This window comes from Electrophorus electricus, chromosome 7, assembly GCF_041902795.1.
Source record: "Electrophorus electricus isolate QZ-2024a chromosome 7, ASM4190279v1, whole genome shotgun sequence".
Classification (NCBI taxonomy): Eukaryota; Metazoa; Chordata; class Actinopteri; order Gymnotiformes; family Gymnotidae; genus Electrophorus; species Electrophorus electricus.
The window spans coordinates 28,373,211-28,390,857 of record NC_137503.1 but is presented as its reverse complement, the minus strand read 5'-3'; the positions used below and the strand labels follow the sequence as shown (position 1 = coordinate 28,390,857).

The 17,647-nt window shown below is 38.1% G+C and overlaps 2 protein-coding genes across 2 annotated transcripts; one reads left to right on the top strand and one right to left on the bottom strand.

Annotated features, from left to right (window-relative positions):
- Positions 1 to 412: 412 nt before the first annotated feature.
- Positions 413 to 7,149, bottom strand: cipcb (CLOCK-interacting pacemaker b). The gene is made up of 4 exons (XM_027031918.3): positions 6,893 to 7,149; positions 5,571 to 5,719; positions 5,294 to 5,469; positions 413 to 4,094 (listed from the first exon to the last, which is right to left on the bottom strand). The coding sequence occupies exons 2-4, from the start codon at positions 5,677 to 5,679 to the stop codon at positions 3,249 to 3,251; spliced, it is 1,131 nt and encodes a 376-aa protein (XP_026887719.3). The 5' UTR covers positions 5,680 to 5,719; positions 6,893 to 7,149; the 3' UTR covers positions 413 to 3,248.
- Positions 7,150 to 12,612: 5,463 nt separating this feature from the next.
- On the top strand, positions 12,613 to 16,167 carry LOC113569010 (zona pellucida sperm-binding protein 4-like). The gene is made up of 10 exons (XM_035524395.2): positions 12,613 to 12,654; positions 12,846 to 12,899; positions 14,560 to 14,686; positions 14,774 to 14,961; positions 15,038 to 15,135; positions 15,221 to 15,360; positions 15,432 to 15,624; positions 15,725 to 15,872; positions 15,939 to 16,014; positions 16,091 to 16,167. The coding sequence occupies exons 1-10, from the start codon at positions 12,613 to 12,615 to the stop codon at positions 16,165 to 16,167; spliced, it is 1,143 nt and encodes a 380-aa protein (XP_035380288.2).
- The last annotated feature ends 1,480 nt before the right edge of the window (positions 16,168 to 17,647 follow it).

Sequence of the window (17,647 nt, the reverse complement as noted above, 5' to 3'; positions counted from 1 at the left end):
AAATGCCCATGGCCAGGTGTGGTTTTGAAAGGCCATGTACCATGTTACTTGAAACAAGAAAATGTGAAAAGATGTTATGGCTTTATGATCCCCCCCAAACTGGGTTATGGTAAATAATATATAGTCTACTGCAACAAAAATAAATAGACTGTGGAAACAAATGTTTTTGACTTTAAAATATTAAATGATGTTAATTTATCCTTTATTGATTCATTATAATAGCCATTTCATCATTATCATCAAATGAAAGCCCCAAACCAGTGTGCAAAAACTTTGTTTCATTAATTTTTCACTGCACTAATTAATTTTCTTCTGCCATTTTAGATCAGGATAACTTTTTTTTTAAATAAGTAATCTTAAATGTATAAGAGGACCTTTTAAATGAAGGCCCAAGAATAACACTGAGTACATATTTAACTGGAAACCTTTTTGCTTGATTGCTTTTATTTAATCTTGATTATTTATGGCAAGGAACAAACATTTTCATATTAGTTTACTATGTAAGCCATTTTTAAATAATCTGTAAAAAGTGCACAAAAACAAGTGAAAGGCAAACATAGCACTGATACATTAGCATTTCATTTTCCTTGACCCAGGCTATTTTTGTTGTTGTTTTGCTACTAAAATACTACTCCTGATTGCTGTTTGCACTGCAAGTCCACAGATCCTATGACACAGACATGGAAGACTATAGAAGCAGGGAATATCTGCATCAGTATTACATGAATATGAAATAACAAAAATGTTGCTTTAGGAATGGAAAAAAACATGATTGCTAGTAAATAACAGGTAATTCTGAAAATAATAAATAATACACATCTCATTAAATGAATAATAAAAAGAAATGGCTGCCCACATTTCCTATCTTTGTTTGCACAGTTTGTTATGGACAAACTACTACAAAACAGCAATGATAAACAGTAAAACAATGTATATCTAAAAAATTACATTTGAAGCCAGGATATATGCATAGATGTGAATTCTCAGAGGCCATTTAACTTTAAAAATAACAAGAACATTTCACTATTAACCAAAAATCCACAAACAAAGACCAACTATTCCACTATGGTGCTAACTCTTAAATCAACATAAGATAACTCCCTAGTTTCTATTTTGTAACTGATTAAGCCATGCTTTGATGATATTTAGGTACACTAAATATCAAAAAGGTAGTAGAACACTACATTCACATAGAACATTGCATGTTTTAAAGTTAACCTGTCAACTGGATGTGCTGAGCAGACACTAACAAACTACTTTTTAAGATGATGGGCTTTTTGTAAATTAAAATTTAACCTCTTTAGAAAGGACATTGAGTAAATTAGCTAAACAATCGTTAATCCCAGAGCAGATGCCATAGGACATTCCGACAAAGCAAATATATCATCAAAGCAAAATGATGTTACCTTTATTGTGAAAGGAAGGCCATAACTCTTAAAACGTTTTTAAAAGTAATAAAACAGCAACCGCAAGACAATGTCATAGTGAACTATGAACTAGTGGTTCATTTGTAGCTGCCACAAAAAAAAAGTTTAAATACCATTTCTGACAATTATTTTTCACAGGCCAACTGAGTTTCACTAACCAAATAAATCTTTAATAAAAGCAAGATGACAGTAGGTAGGCCTCAGCTGTTACTAGTAATCAATTTTATAAAGAAAAATAGCCACCACTTTAAATTTATACCATTTCAATATGCTGTCTGTCAATCCAACCTCTAAGAATCTGAGCATTACTGAGGGAGTGGAGAAAATTGTCTATTAAGAACATTTATACAAAGAACGTGAATGTGACAATTTGACATAATATATACACATTAACAGGGATTCTGGAGCATGCAACTTCTATTGTTGGGAAATAAAGGAAGCTGACCTGCTTGAGTGAAAACACTGCATTACCCTCAGGCTTAAATATCTTAAAATACAGGCTTGTGAACGGATGCAGTCAGGCTTCAGTCCTGTCAGTAATATGTTAATGTTATGATTAAGCACAACCAGTAAGGATGCATCATGTAAAGAAACATGTAGTTATATAACTCTTATCATTTATGTTCATTTAAAATAAATAAAATAGAAAAACACTTTAATTTTCAAACATAAGTAGCTCTTTATACTTTACTTTAGAAATTAATGACAGGCCAAAATATGGAATAGTTTTGAATCAACTATTCTCGTTGTACTCTCATATATGTGGGGGGGGGGGGGGGGGGTGACGGGGGGGGGTGACTATTTTGGTGTCCATGATGATACTTCCAGTGTCTCAAGCTTTTACAGATCAAATGTCTGTGCTGTGGGTCATACACACGAAAATCTGGTCAAACATTTCCTTTTAAAATGTAATAGCCATTGAATCTTTGGCTTGGCTGATAAAACCCAGAGCAAATCCCACAACATATAATTGATTAATATGCATCCATCACATGATTTGGTAAGTGGTAGTAATGCTATGGCACCTTTTTGATGAGCAGAGATAAAAGATACATAACAGAAAACTTACAAATGGTTTACAATCAGAGTTTAAGTTAAGGCTGAAGCTACTAAATGGCTGTGGACAACCTCAAAAGACATGGCGATAATACAAAATTTCACACTATAATATTTTTTAATTTTCAGCAGTAAGCAGATTTGGTTTAAAAAATGTTTTGAAAAAAAGTCGTAATGCAACAAAACCATAAAATGAAGACATACTGAAATGACATCATTCTGTCACATGACTCCACAGAGCATTGAGGTTTCAACCTGTTTTACCTACTTATGTTTACATTACAGGCCTATATTTTAAGCAAATACCACCACATTTACATTTAAAAACTAGTCTCCCCCGTTCATTTCCCTCTATATCTAGCTATGGTACTGAGGCAATAATATATTATTAAAGCCCTTATGAATGTTTTGAAAATTGACTGAAGATGTGCATTTTCTTTACTGCACAATGGGAAATAGCCATTTAATCATTACTGTGGTTTTATTGGTCTATGTTTTATTAAGGGGATCAGGAAGCCAATGCAGTTATATGCTTTCTTAATTACTTTTGTCCCAGTTCCTGAAGTAAAGATGCCTTATCGCTCACCCCTACTAAAATACTGTGGTTTTGACTACCAAGTTATTCACTCTCTTTTTCTTTGACATGTCAAAGGGTTCATGTGGTGGCAGGAATCAAAATTAGGAAAATGAATATTTCACTGTAGTAGTAGTAATAATAATAATAATAATAATAATAATAAAAGGCAATCTGAATGTCTGAAGAATTTAAGTCTCGAGCTCGTGTCCTACTTCAACTGATCCACTGTTTACAGACTTCTTATCACCGTCCTCCTGCATGCTCAGCTGTAGCTTACTCCACATATGCAGGTCTCCTGTCTGCAAGGCTTCTATGAAGAGACTGGTGTGTTCACGAAGCAGATCCAGCTCAGCCTGGGTCCGTCGATTTTGGCGAATTAGCTCTTTAGTACGCAATGTGATGTCCAGCAACCCTGATTTGCTTAAAATATTGTAGGTGTTGCAGAAACGCTTTCTCTTGTTGCTGCTGTCAGAGTCACTGTCTTGGCCGATGCCATCCACTACGTTTGTGTGGGTCTGTAATGCCTTGGTATGCATGTCTGTGGGCACTGCAAGGGGCTCCAGTTTTTCAGGAGCTAACCTTTCACCACTGGGGCCAGTGTTGGAATCAGCAACAGCCATGTGGGGCTGAGGCGATTCTGGAAGATGTCTGCTTGGTGTAAAGTGGCTTGGAGTGGAGGAGGCTGAAGAGGCACTACTTTGTAAACCTTGCTGCTTGTCTCCATGAGGTCGGCCTTGACCGCTGGAAGACGAATTGCAACTCTTTACCAAGCCAGTAGTGCTAGAGCTGCTACTGCTGCTGCTGCTGCTGCATGCACCATGTGGGCTGTCTCCAGGGTGAGGAGCGATTTTGGGATAGGACTTTAGGATGGGGAGGTACTTCTTATGCCTGTGTCGCTTACTGGGAGGTCCTTTTGGCGTAGTGGCAGCTCTCTGAGAGACCACTGGTTGGAGGAAGACCACTCTGGGCTGCTGAACAACCTCAATAGCTGGATTGAACCCCCAAGGCTTCAGAGAAGACGGGTTATCATCAGGCTGTGAATAAATAAATATAAATGATTTTCAAGAGGTCAGCTCTTACAGTAACCATAGTCCCAATTACAGAGGGAACAACCATGCCTTAGGGCAAGGACAACATAGGCTTACTAAGTATGGTGCTAAGAACACCCAGTTGCAATATAATAAAACTCAATAGACGTTTAACACACACCTGTAGTTTTCTTGTGATTGGTCTTCCTGTTAGATTTAGTGGAAGTGAAATTAAATTTGCCCTGAATGTTCATGAAGTTGACTAGGGATACACATCCAAGCTTATTTGCATTTTTTGACATCAATACTACATTAACAATACATTGTGCAACCATACATCCTTCACAAATAAAACAAAATTCAGGTTGCTTTATTTGCTTACCCATATAATTTGTTTTCTATAATGCATGCAAATTAGGAACACCACAAATGACTTAACAGAAATGAAATATCTCAATATACAAGTTTAGAAATTGGAGCCTCACTTAGTCCTTGTAATATCTGTCCTAAGACTGAAGTCAGCTCAACAACAACTAATTTCTTATTGTCTTATTATTTCTAAAAAGATTATTTTAAAGTTATAGAAGAAAACCATTAGACAGTGGATTACGAAATGAAGAAGTACTCTACACCTGCAAAGAATTAGGGGTATGTTGAAAGATAAACTTCAGTTTAGATAAAATCAGTTTAGACAAGTCTGACACCATGTAATCTCTCATCTCAAAAATGACTATGATGGTTTAGAAGACTACGTAGCACTCATCAGAAGGGTCTGGGCTCGTTTAGGATTATTTGATTTAAGTATTTTTTTTCTTTATCCTCTTTTCTTTCATTTAAAAAATTTCTCTAGATTTTGTGTTTGCTGAATTTTCCCCTTTTGCATTTGCAAAATTGCAAATGTTGCAAAATGGAAGCACTGAAACAATTTACAGTGTGAACCTATCATGATGCTTCTCAATAAAATATAAACAAAATATATGTGTTAAGTTTATAATAAGTTAAAAAAATGTACATTTATAATAAAGGTCACATGAGCACTTTGAATGATATAAAATATTTCACATCATTTCTTAATGCAAACTGACCAAAATCCCATGGTTTGTTTATCTTACTGTAGCAATGCCTGGTTTAAAACAATGCATGGTTTTTTTTCAATGATTAAGGCACACTGTTCCTTACAATTGACAATGGGTATTTTGTGTTACCTGTTTGAGAAGAACATTGTTCATGATAATCATAGGTGATAGATTCTGCAAAGAGCCACTCATGACAGCCAGCTGAGAGGTCTGAGACCTGGAACCCGCCATCGCTGGCAATAACGGCAGAGAGGCATCATCTGTGTCTGTTTGGTCAACTGCACTTAGATGTTCAGAACTCGCATCTATTTAAACAAACAAATAATCAAACCAAAATAAAGTCTCAAAACAATTTAAAGGATTCATATTTCAAAACCCAAACCTAATTGCATTCTCAATTACAGACCTGAGAAACCAGAATCCCTTTCAGCATCTGGTTTTGACTTCTCTAGTCTCTTCATTTTAGATTTGCCTATAGTCCTCATGAAACCATCCTCTTTCAACTTCATGCTCATCCTGGCTCCACTCTTTTGGCCCAGTCACTCCAGTCTCACCCTGCAACAAGGGGCGATGAAGTAAATACAGAAAGCCAAAACTTTGTTTAAAACCTTACAAGAAAGCGTGCTTCAGGCTTTGTGTCTAAATGAAAAAAACAACTGTAGTAAACAAAAACAAAAACAAAAAAAATCCACATCCACATGAGCATACAATACCAGGAAAAGCAAAAATAAAAGATACTAAAAGCTATAGTTAATGAGAATGTTAGAAATAATAAACTATAGATTATTAAGAATATGGCATGTCCATATATATATATATATATATATATATATATATATATATATATATATATATATTTGTGTGTGCTTTTACATGTTGCTGGCAAACTACACGTGCTTTTTCATCACTAGTTTATAGATTTGGGATCAGCACAAAAGCTCTGTGACTAACTAATGAGAGCATGCAGAATTGTTATTGGACACACGGGATACTATACATGAACCCATATCAACGTATCCTCGTTATTAGTTTAAAGGACACGCTTACATGGTCAACAAATGCAGTATTTAGTTGGGGTTCACAATCAGACTAGGCTTTACACGCAGCAAAAAAATAAAATAAAACTGCCCTTAAACGTGTAACCCATGGCTAGCTAAATGTCGCCAATTGGCTCTTGTTTTAATTAGCTAGAATGAACGTAATTAGCTAGCTAGATAGTCAGCCAGCCAGCCAGCAATCTAAAAAATTAGCTACAGTATATAACTAGACATTCTTGCCTAATCCTAGATTGCTGACTAGTTTGGCAACCAAACTAGCTAGCTGGCTAGATAGGTTACCTGCGTTCTCTCATCACATAGGTGAAATGAACTTGCATGTGCACTTTGATTCACTTACCTCAGCAGCTATAACGTACTTAACTAGCTAGCTGGCTACTAATAATCAATTTTAACGTTATTGGGCAGCTAAGATAGCTAAACTAAGATAGGGTTAGATATCCAGCGTCAGCCATCGTATAAGGCTAATAACCTTAATGGTTGCTTGGCTTGCTAGCTAACCTAGTCAAATAACTTGCGCCTAGTTAGCATCCAGTAGATTACAAATTGTTGTCCAGACTTTAAGCGTTTACGTTATGTGGTCAGCGAACATTAGTTTCGCTTTAGGTAGTTTTGAAGACTACATTACAAAGACATTCGTATGCCTAATGGGTGGACAGAGTCAAAGCCCTACCTTGCTCCGTCCGTCTCCGTCAGTGTTGCTCGTCCGTCACTTAAACCTCCAATAAGAAATACACGATGCCGTCCACGACACCTCCGACACAATAACGCACCAGCCAGTTGGAACGTTTCTCATCCGCGAGAGTGTGGCACGTGGGTTAAATATTCCAGTATTTACTGCAGCTCTTTCTTTGCACTAGTATAGCAATTGCGAAATCTGGACTATGTTTTTTATGCGTCTTTGTTTTTAGGATGTCCTTTTTTGGTAGGACGTAGGGAGGGTCTGTCATAACCACTGCTCATAGAAACGGGATACGTCAATTTCTATGATTGGCTATTCCCACCCACTGGAACTTATCATACTTTCCAATTGGTCAGAACCACGAACGTTATGCTCAAAAACGTGACCTCTCACCGAATGTGGAGCAAACTGAGTACATTTTGTTCAACCGCATAGCGGCGCCGCTGACGACAAGTAGAACTATGGAGGTGTCGATCAGTTAACAATATTTGTATTACATAACATTTCCAAAGCGTGCACTTTATTTAGTTTATTTGGAGGTAAAGGCACGGACACTGACTAGCCTACACATTATCCCCGGACATGAATCCCACCGAAAATGTTAAACATTTATGAACATTTTTCATTGTTTTGCTAACTTTGACAAGAACGTAGTCACATGCCATCAGAACCAGGTACAACTTGAGCTTCATTTCATACTTACTATGTAAGTGGACTATTATTGTGTTTCCCAGTATTGTACAAGACAGTGCTGTAATGGGCCCCAGACGTTAATAACAAACATATTGAATTGCCATTGAATGGCAGTTTAATTAGACAAATTAAGTTCTGATCATTATTACAGAACCTTGTGGTCTCTCATCTCGTCATGAATTTGTTATTTGCACTACTAATACAGTGCCTATCAGAACAGAGATAAATCAGGTAAAAACAACAGATATGATTACTAGTACCCAACTCAGTTATTCCCTGAGAATGCTTCATTGCCAGTGGACTGCAAAGTGACCAAATATACTGTTTACTGAAATAATCTCAACACATTGTGGTCTAAACACCATGAATAAAATACTATAAATGTAAATTAAAAATATAAATGTTTTAAATGAGCTTTGACTTTAAAAACAGAACTATTGCAAAATACTATTACTGATGATATGGTTTTTGTGGTTAACCATCAAGGGCATGGATCTGTACATTGCATCCCAGCAGTAGGTTATTAAAGTTTCAGTATGGCCTTTACAAATTATCCAACTTATTTCTCTGACAACCAACAGAGGGCAGTTGGGAGTTTGCTGATCACATTTCCTTTTTCCTTTTCTTCTCCCATATGATATAGATGTAGGTATTCTACTAACTTGAATTAGATTGATTTTAATATAAAGAATATTGGGGGGGGGGGGTACCTATGATAGCTTCTATGATACAACTACAATCTAAAGATGATAAAATTGTATTCATGAAAAAAAAAATCAGAAATCTCTCAAGCAAGAGAGTCATTTAACGAGGTCATGGGTTTAAGACCTGCACTCACAGGCATGGTGCTCTAAAAATGAAAGCTGAATATACCATTTGGTCTTCTCTGCTGGGCTTATCCTCACCAGCTGAAAGAAAAGGAAGTGGCAATAGAATCATATAATATATGTAGAATTAGAATTTATCATATTGTACTTGAGAGGGGTACAACTGAGCTCTGAAAAGTGCACATGGCCTACGTAAAAGCACTCGGCCTAATAGAAGTAACATGGTAAAACTAACTGCACTGTGATATTGTGTGTGAGGGTGGGGGAGCACCCTAGTTTCTAATTATTACAGCATCCAGAGCAGCGATTCACTGAGACAGACCTGAATATGGGCTCTACGACACCTGGGTATTCCTTCCCCATCATCACCATGCTCTCCTGCAAGCGACACAGACTGCAACCTCACCTTGTGAAATGGCATCACTAAAATGGAGGATACAGAGTTTTTCAGTTGAGATTTCAACTATGTCCCCTCTAATTCCTGTCATTACTAATTCAGTGTATTAATGTTGTACAACTTTTTAAGTACAATTTTTGAGTAACTGAAGGCCTTGCTCAGGGACCCAACAGTGGAAAATTGGCAGCAGTGGGGCTTGAACTGCAAGATTCTGATTACTAGTCAAGTACCTTTCCCATTGCACTACCACTTCTCACACATATTATACACACTCCTACGAAATAACACCAAGTAAGAAACATTAAATGTAACGCAAGTTAACAGAATGCCAAAAGTTTATATCCTTTAAGTTATTATTACATGTGTTTGCACATGTGTTTTCACATTCATTTGTAAGATTCCACCTCGCCCAGTGTAGCATTCCTAGTTGGGCAGATGGAGGCTTGCCCTAGGCCACAACCCTCAGCTCCCACACCTAGTTAGAATAAGCCTACTTCATGGTTATTATAATTGGCCCATCAAAGTCTTAAATAAAACACATTGAAGTGGCAGGTCCTCCATTGGAGAGCAATGAGATAAGGCTTCAGTCAAAGATCTCCTAAAATACTTCACTCATAGAGTTTTCATATTTGCAATTTAGCACACACCAATGTAAATGCTATTTCAATGCAAAATGTAAAATATTATTTTGGTTAAACAAATGAAACAAATAACAAATAAACAAACAGAAAAATCACACGTATTTCTGAATTTTGACTATATTGCTATATTATTAATAACTGCATTGTTTTCATAACTAATCCACTGAAGAAAGAGGGGTCTAATTCAGGTGTTTTAGTCCACTCTCTTTAATTGAGTTTGCCCAGTCCTCCCTTGTATAGAATCCCTCAATCCCTCAACCAAATGATGACAGTTGATCTGCAAATTATAATTAGCGCACATTTACCTCCTTAAATGGCATGTGAAAGCTCATTGCCTGCCATGTATACGTTTATGCTGCGTTTTTTAAACACTTACTCCTTTTCCCCTCATGTTTCATGGAAAGGAAATTCCTGATGATACTGCAGACACAAGTGCTAATTCTGTTCTCATAATGATTTTTAATGAATTGTGGAATGAAGGAGGATTCCATACTGACATGTGACTTGGAGCCAGAGTAGCTGTAAGGTGATAAAAAAAAGCTCTGGTCTGATCAGAAAACACACACAGAGTGCCCAGGAATGTAAACAATTAGGAGAGGATTGTGAGCACCATTTAACATAAACTTTAAGAAACACATGACTATAATATATAGGATAAATAACTAAAGGTTTTTGAGTTATATAGCAATGTTGAATTCAGAAAGCTATCTATATATTTTTAATTCTAAAAGTATAAAACTGACTAAAGAATTTTGACTAAAGCGATTTTATTGTTACTTCTAGTTTCCTCAGCATCTGTGACTACACCTATAAACACGGGTGATAATGTGGTTGATGTATAGGGAGAAGAGCAGTGGAGAATGACAGCCATTTCACACCCATTCTGACTATGAAACAATATGGCAGGAAGGAGCCTAGCTTTACATGCTTTCTACACACACTGCAACGAGCATTGCACCTAGATTATGTCTGCATCACTGTCACTGAACTTAGTTGAATACATAACCTTATAGTAGCACTTTACTAGAACACATAGTACATATTCTACTGTTTTTCAGAAATAAAACTTTATTATAATGCTACAACTTCCACAAATTCTTGAGTCTTATTCCTGAGTTGTATTTAACTCCTTTACTAAGCAGAATGTATACACAAGGGCTCGTTTTTCTTAATAAATGCACCATGTTGAACAGAAAAACATGATTTTTTTAATAACACTAATTTTATCTCATTGTTATTTAATCAGAATAAAGTAAACAGACTGAATGACATTGGCTGAATGCTCTTCTGTAAGGCTTTTCTTTGCCAGGTTTTCCAGGTAAATGTGTTCTACCCAAACACAAACAGGCAGCTGTGAACAGTGTCTGCAAGAGTCCATTATCAAAGGCACTGAATCACTTAACGGCAGTGAAAATCAGATCTCTGGAAGGAAAGGTTGGTGACACCACCTAACCACCATGGTCAGAGACAACTCCAATATGTCTTTAAAACAAATGGGGTGGAAGACACCTGTCAGGATCCTGGGCCCAAACATTTACACCCTTCTAAACTCAGATTTTATTCAGTGTTTTATGCACACTGCTCTGCTACCTTTTAACACTACAGATTATCTAGTTTTACGATTAAGAATGCCATGTATGACAGATCATCACACATAAAGGTCAATTGTTTTAAATCTAATAATATAGTTTAACCACAGAAACCCCACTGGACCAAGTGTTATCCACCTACCATTGGCATCATTAGGCCTGTTTGAGGGGGGATATAGTCAACAACTGCCCCCCCAAATGTTCTTTAGCTGGCCAAAATAACCATGTTATTCGTTTAAATTGTCAATTGTTCTCACTCATTCTATTTTATTCAACTGTTCCATCATGTATCCAAATTTACAATATAGTGAGAAAAAGGGGTACTGGGACATGGGAGAGAAACCTGAATCACAATTTGAGTCTGAAAGATATTTGTACAATCTGTGCCACCATTACCAATCTCTCTGCACTGCATTGGGAATCATCTCAGTCATTTTGTGTTGTGCTCTGTGTGAGACAGAGGATCTCTGTGTCAGAGAATGCTGCTCAAAGTTCAAGTTCAAGTTCAAAGAGGTTTTATTGTCATTTCAGCTATATACAAGTACACAACAAAAACAAGACAATGTTCCTCCAGGACCATGGTGCAACACAAAAACAACAGTGCAACAGACAACATGCTACACAAGTGCAAACAGTGCAATATAGTGCAAAATGTAATTAAATAAACATTAAATATACAATAATAAATACAGGACAGGACAAATACAAAATGAGTAGACAGTGCAATTATTTAGTACAGTACACAGTACTGGGCATATGTACAATTGCCTGTTACAATTGTTTGAAATGAAACCATATTTACTTGCTATCCAAAATACCATTAAGCTAGCAGAAGAACCATGATGACTGATTAACAAATGCTAATGTGACAGTTAAAAAGTGAACTCAAAAGCAGCTTCTGCAGTAAACAATTTGACATTTAGGGAAGCCACTACTACTGCATTCCATTACTCATTTCTACTGCTGTAACACTCAATCCCTATGTTAAGGCCTCCTAAACCTAGACAGGGTAACATAATTGGGAGCTCGTCCAGGATTCTTTTTTTTTTCTTTGCCCCTTCCGTACATTTTGGTGTTTTTTATTTTGTGCTGGTTGGTGGTTTTCTCTTGTGGGTCGGGTGTGTTGTGTGCAGTTTTGGGTTTTCGGATCGTGTGTTGGGAGCATTTCTTTTAAGATGACAAGCTTTGATTTGTCTGTTTTTACTCTTTGTCCTACCCTGGAGCAGTTTGACCTGTGCTGGTTTTTACAGATATTTATGTAGAAATTAATTGCGACACCCTTAACAAACATACTTGGCGAGAAAGTTGTCTTTGAGTGGTCCCCTATGTGTCAGGATGTTTTTAATGCTATTAAAGCATTATGATGCCATACTCCTGTTCTGTCTTAGAACACCCTTTTTGTTATTTTTCAACAAATTTGTAAAACAGCAATTAGCATACAGCACCATAGAAAAAGAGGCACTGGGTCTCATTAGCCCTGCAACATTTTGAAGTCTATATTGGTGGCAGTTCTCAGCCGATTACAGTATATACTGACCATAATCCCTTGCGCTTTCTTAGCTGTATGGGGAACACAAACCAGCGTCTCATGCGCTGGTCCCTCATTGTACAAGGGTTCAACTTGAATATCCTGCACAAAAAAAAGGAATTGAGAATGTGATAGCTGATGCCCTGTCCCAGGCTTAGATTTATTTGGTGTTTTATAATTGTTAATGTATTTTTTAACATGGAACTTCTGGGGAGAAATCCACACTTAAGGGGTTGTGTACCTTTGTGTGTATCTTCCCTGTGTTCCAGGTGTTGCCTCTGACTCTCCAGTATCCCCCATCCAAATCCATACCAGGTTTTCCAGTGAGCAGAGGACTATATAAAGGTAAGAGGCCCAAAGAATGACTTTGCTTGGGGGCTCATTGGAGAAGAGACTGGTGTTGCTAGTGGTTTTGATGCATTTTGATCTTGTGTTTGCTTGGCTTTAGATTCTCCCTTTTGACTTATGGTTTGCTTTGTCCCTTATTGGTTTGGTTGCTGGATAATATTTGTATCTTGTATGTATTGTCCTGTATTTAGTTTCACACTGCTTGTAGGGAGTGGTTGCCATTTTGTTAGGGTGTGGGTTTATGTCTATTTCTAACAGTGTAGCCATTTGCCTTTTTGTTTATGTTGCACTTGGTCACTCCTGACCCTATTGCACCAGTTTCTTGTCTTTGAACTCCAAAACTTGTAAATGCACTAGACCTTTGCTGTCAATTTTAGTGTCTGGTTTGCATGCCATTTTTCATGTCTACTGCTGTAACACTCAAATCCTATGTTACGGCCTCCCACCCTAAATAGGGTCGTAAAACGGGTGTTAATGGATGGTTTGCTCTTTTTCCATTTTTTCTATACGCACAGAGGGCCTAGACCCAAGTTTCTATAGACGCCTCTGCCGTTGACTATTACTGTACACTTTGATAAAATCTCAATGGGTTTGTGTCGCGCAGTGTATGAGAATGATCATGTATAACAAATATAAAAGTAAACACGTAATCTGAACGTCTATGACAAATGCGCGCAATGAAGAAATGCTAAATGTAACGTTATTACAAATCAAACTAAAAACGACTTTTGCATTAAACAATACAGCATTTAGGGAAAGTGTTAGTGGATGGTTCTTTCATTTTTGCAAGTTCTCCTAAATTTCTAGCGACGCCCCTGAGAACATGGATCGTACAAAAAGCGCTACAGTTGTTAGTAGGGTCATCCAAATGTCTGCACTCTTAAGAATTTCAACACACCATTCTAACGTTAGCGATACATAACATCGACGCAGACCTGGGATCATACCTGTTTACAGTTCGCAGTTTTATTTTTATTTTTATATTTCTATAATCTGCATCCTGTTTACCAAACTGAGAGTACAGTTTTCAAATGCATGAGCACAGTTTGCTAAATTCGGAGTACCGTTTATAATTCCGTGGGAACACAACTGAGAATACAATTTACAAATCTACCAACTGTTAAAAAACGAGGGAACTCGGTGGGTACAGTTTATAAATCGAGAGTATAGATTTTACGGGACCAACAATCTCCAGTTAGGCTTTACTTTAATCTCCTCACGCCTTAGGCATTATTTATACTATATTGACTTTTGGCCACTTCTGATAGGCCCGCCTTCTCCACAGCCTTCCAGTCCAGCATGATTAACACCTTTGATTAGGCTCAATTCACACGTAACACAAGAACGGTCTGAAAAGTGATTAGTGGTGAATGGAAGAGGGGTGGAGCTATCATAACAGAGGATTATCAACAGTATAAATAATATCAAGAAGTGTTCAAAGTTGATGTTTGCGTGATGGAAGGGAATTGGCACTTGTTTCACTTGCTGGTGTGTAACTGGCTTTATGTTTCATGCTATGCACATCCTCCACTGCAGAGATTTCTAGGTCTGAGGCCTAGGACTGCATTTCTTCAATCAAGTGAAAATCAACTGCCTGATAATTCTCAACCACAGCTACCGTTGTTCTATGCTCAGCCTTCACAAAGATGTGCAGTTGATGCATATGATAAAGTGCAGTGTGGGCAACATAACATTAGTGCAGCTGACTGTGAGTCCATAAACTGCTGCTTTGATGGGCACCTTTGCTACTATGGAAAAGCAGGTAAGCACCTTACAATATTGCTGACCAAAATAAACTTGGTTATTTATTGACTTGACTTGAGCCAAAACTGTTTCCCCATGCTGTTAGTGACTGTCCAGTGTATCAGAGATGGCCAGTTTGTAGTGGTTGTGGCTAGAGCTACCACTCTGCCTCAACTAAGCTTGGATTCAGTCTACCTACTGGGTCGAAATGAAGCATCATGCAGCCCTGTTGAAACTACTGCTGCCTTTATCATTTATCAATTCCCTGTCACAGCTTGTGGAACAAGGATGACTGTAAGTATTTAGTGGTGGCATAACGCATGGTTGCATAGTCTTGAAGTGATGCACAAAACTGTATTGTCCTTCATAGGTGGAAGATGGCTATTTGGTCTATGAAAATGCAATAACCTCAACTTATGAGGTGGGGATAGGACCCCTTGGAGCCATCACAAGGGACAGCCAATTTGAGTAAGTAAACTGTCTTGTTTGGCTGCCTTTTGATCAATGTTCTCCATTAACATTACCTCCTTGTTAGGCTTCTCTTCCAGTGTAGGTACTCTAGAACTGCAGCTGAAGCATTGGTTGTGCAGATCAGTGATGTTCCTCAGCCTCAACCAGTGGTTGTTCCTGGACCTCTAAGAGTGGAGCTTAGACTAGCCAATGGAAACTGTTCCTTCAAAGGATGTGTAAACGGTAGGCTTCTAACACTTTTTTAAGTTCTCAATTGAATGTTCAGTTGGGTGTAAACGTCATTGCTTTAACAGGAGATGTGCCATACTCTTCATACTATGAAGAGGCTGACTACCCAGTCACAAAAGCTCTGCAGGAGCCTGTTTATGTAGAGCTGCGCATTTTGGAGAGGACTGACCCTAATATTGTTTTGACCCTGAGACACTGCTGGGCAACGTCCACTTCTGACCCACTCAGCCTACCCCAGTGGGATCTTGTGGTTAATGGGTATGTAAAGCCATCTTGTACCCCCTCCTTTTTTGGGGGGGGGGGGGGGGGGGTTGGTAGGTGTTTAAAATGTTGTTAGCCTGAGTCTTTTTGCCCATAGGTGCCCCTACTGGGATGACCGTTACCTGACCACATTGATTCCAGTGAATGCATCTTCTGGCCTTCTATTCCCCACCCATTACAAGCGCTTTGTTTTAAAGATGTTTACCTTTGTGGATCCTGCATCAATGGTCCCTCTGATGGAAAGGGTATGAAACCTTATTGCTGTTGACCCATTTGCTCTACTCTTTTTGTAATGTGATTGTACTCTTTAGGTCTTCATTCATTGTAACACTGCAGTGTGCCATCCAACAGCAATGGAGTCCTGTGAAAAAAGTTGCACCCGACAAAGTGAGTGCTCCCTTTTGCCATTTATTTATGCATGTATGCATGATCTGTAATTTAACCTGTTCTGCATTTGTTTCAGGGAGAGGGGTTGCAATTCTGGAGAAAACTAATCTAGATACTGTGGTTTCCAGTGGTGAAGTGATTTTATTGGTGTAATTTTTTTTGAATAAATTTGATAAACTCCCTTTAGAGTTTGTCTATGGGTTTTGAAAACATCCAGTGATGTAACTAGGATCTACTCTACCCTGGTCCAAAAATCATGACTACATATGTTTAATGAAGTCATGTCTGCCTAGACATGCAATAGGGTGAAACTAGCATGATTCTCACTTGAGACTGAGACCAAGTCCAAATTCCTCTCTGGCACCTTCAGTGACTGGCCAAACCAAGGTTTATGCTGAACTAGCCATTTGGACTGCAATAGCAATCTGTCAACTAATTGCCCCAAAAAGCAATAGAGTCTTGGGTTCACTGCACCTTGCATAGTTTGCCAGCAACTTGGTTCAGATGTGCTCACCCCCCCCCCCCCCACCTTTTTTCTAAAAACCAAGCTACTTTTTAAGATTTGTGCCTGTGAAACCAGTTGTGTGCACATGGGGCTGTCCTGCAATAAGTGTGTTCAAAGAAACATGCATAATTGCAGAAAAATCCATGTTGTACCAAGAAACATTTCTTGGGTTTCCATGCCACTCACCCTTTCCAGCCTTAGTAAAAGCTTCCTTCAAGGTTCAAAGAAGCACCCCCCCCCCCCTCCCTGAATTCTATTGTGTCCTTGTGGGTTGAGGTTTGAAATCTAACATGGCTGTGAACAAGAATGTAACCACTGTCACTGGTGTATTTTCAAAGGTTTCTATGCAGAAAGGCCCAACCAGGTCAAATACTTGTCACAGATTCTTTTGAACATTAATAGATTAAATTAACTAGTTTTCCATAATATTTGAGTTTAATGCTTCAATGTTTGCAGAACAAACAAGGCTATGCATGTAGCATCAAGACAAGTTTCTTAGGGTTTCACTGTAACTCAAGCTTTCCCACCTCTAACGGCTTCCTTGGCTCTTGAGGGGGCCCCTATTGAGGATGGTCAACAAGTGAGGCTTTCACTCAAGTTGATGCTTTAGAAATCAATGGGAACGGTCTCTTGCTCTTTGCAAGAGCCCATCATAAAGATGCTAAGTGCTCCATATAGTGGAAACAGTAAAAGGGAAGCAGGCCAGTCAGAAGTCAACTCTAGTCTTCTGGTCTGTACTCTGACGAGTCATCACACCACTGGCCCACCTTGTGAAGGTTCATGTATGATCTTGTTGGTATACAATTAATTTTCTTTCAAAATTCTGTCAAAAAGAATTGGTGGCCTGCCTCAAACCAGGGTTGCTGTGGCCACAATGCAGAGTACTAACCAGTATACAATCATGGCACTGCTTTCTTCACATGATGGCTTTGCACATTGCTTTTATCTTTTAATTTGTACCATGCCAAAACTAAGCATCCCATTCTCAATCCTATAATAGTGAAGAGCCAAAAACTGCTTCATTAACTGCCCTAAGATCCTGTACAAACATCCATTCATCTGGTTTACCCTAGGCTCTAATCTTTTTCACTGGGAATATCTATTCTTTAACTGGGGAATTGTCGCAGG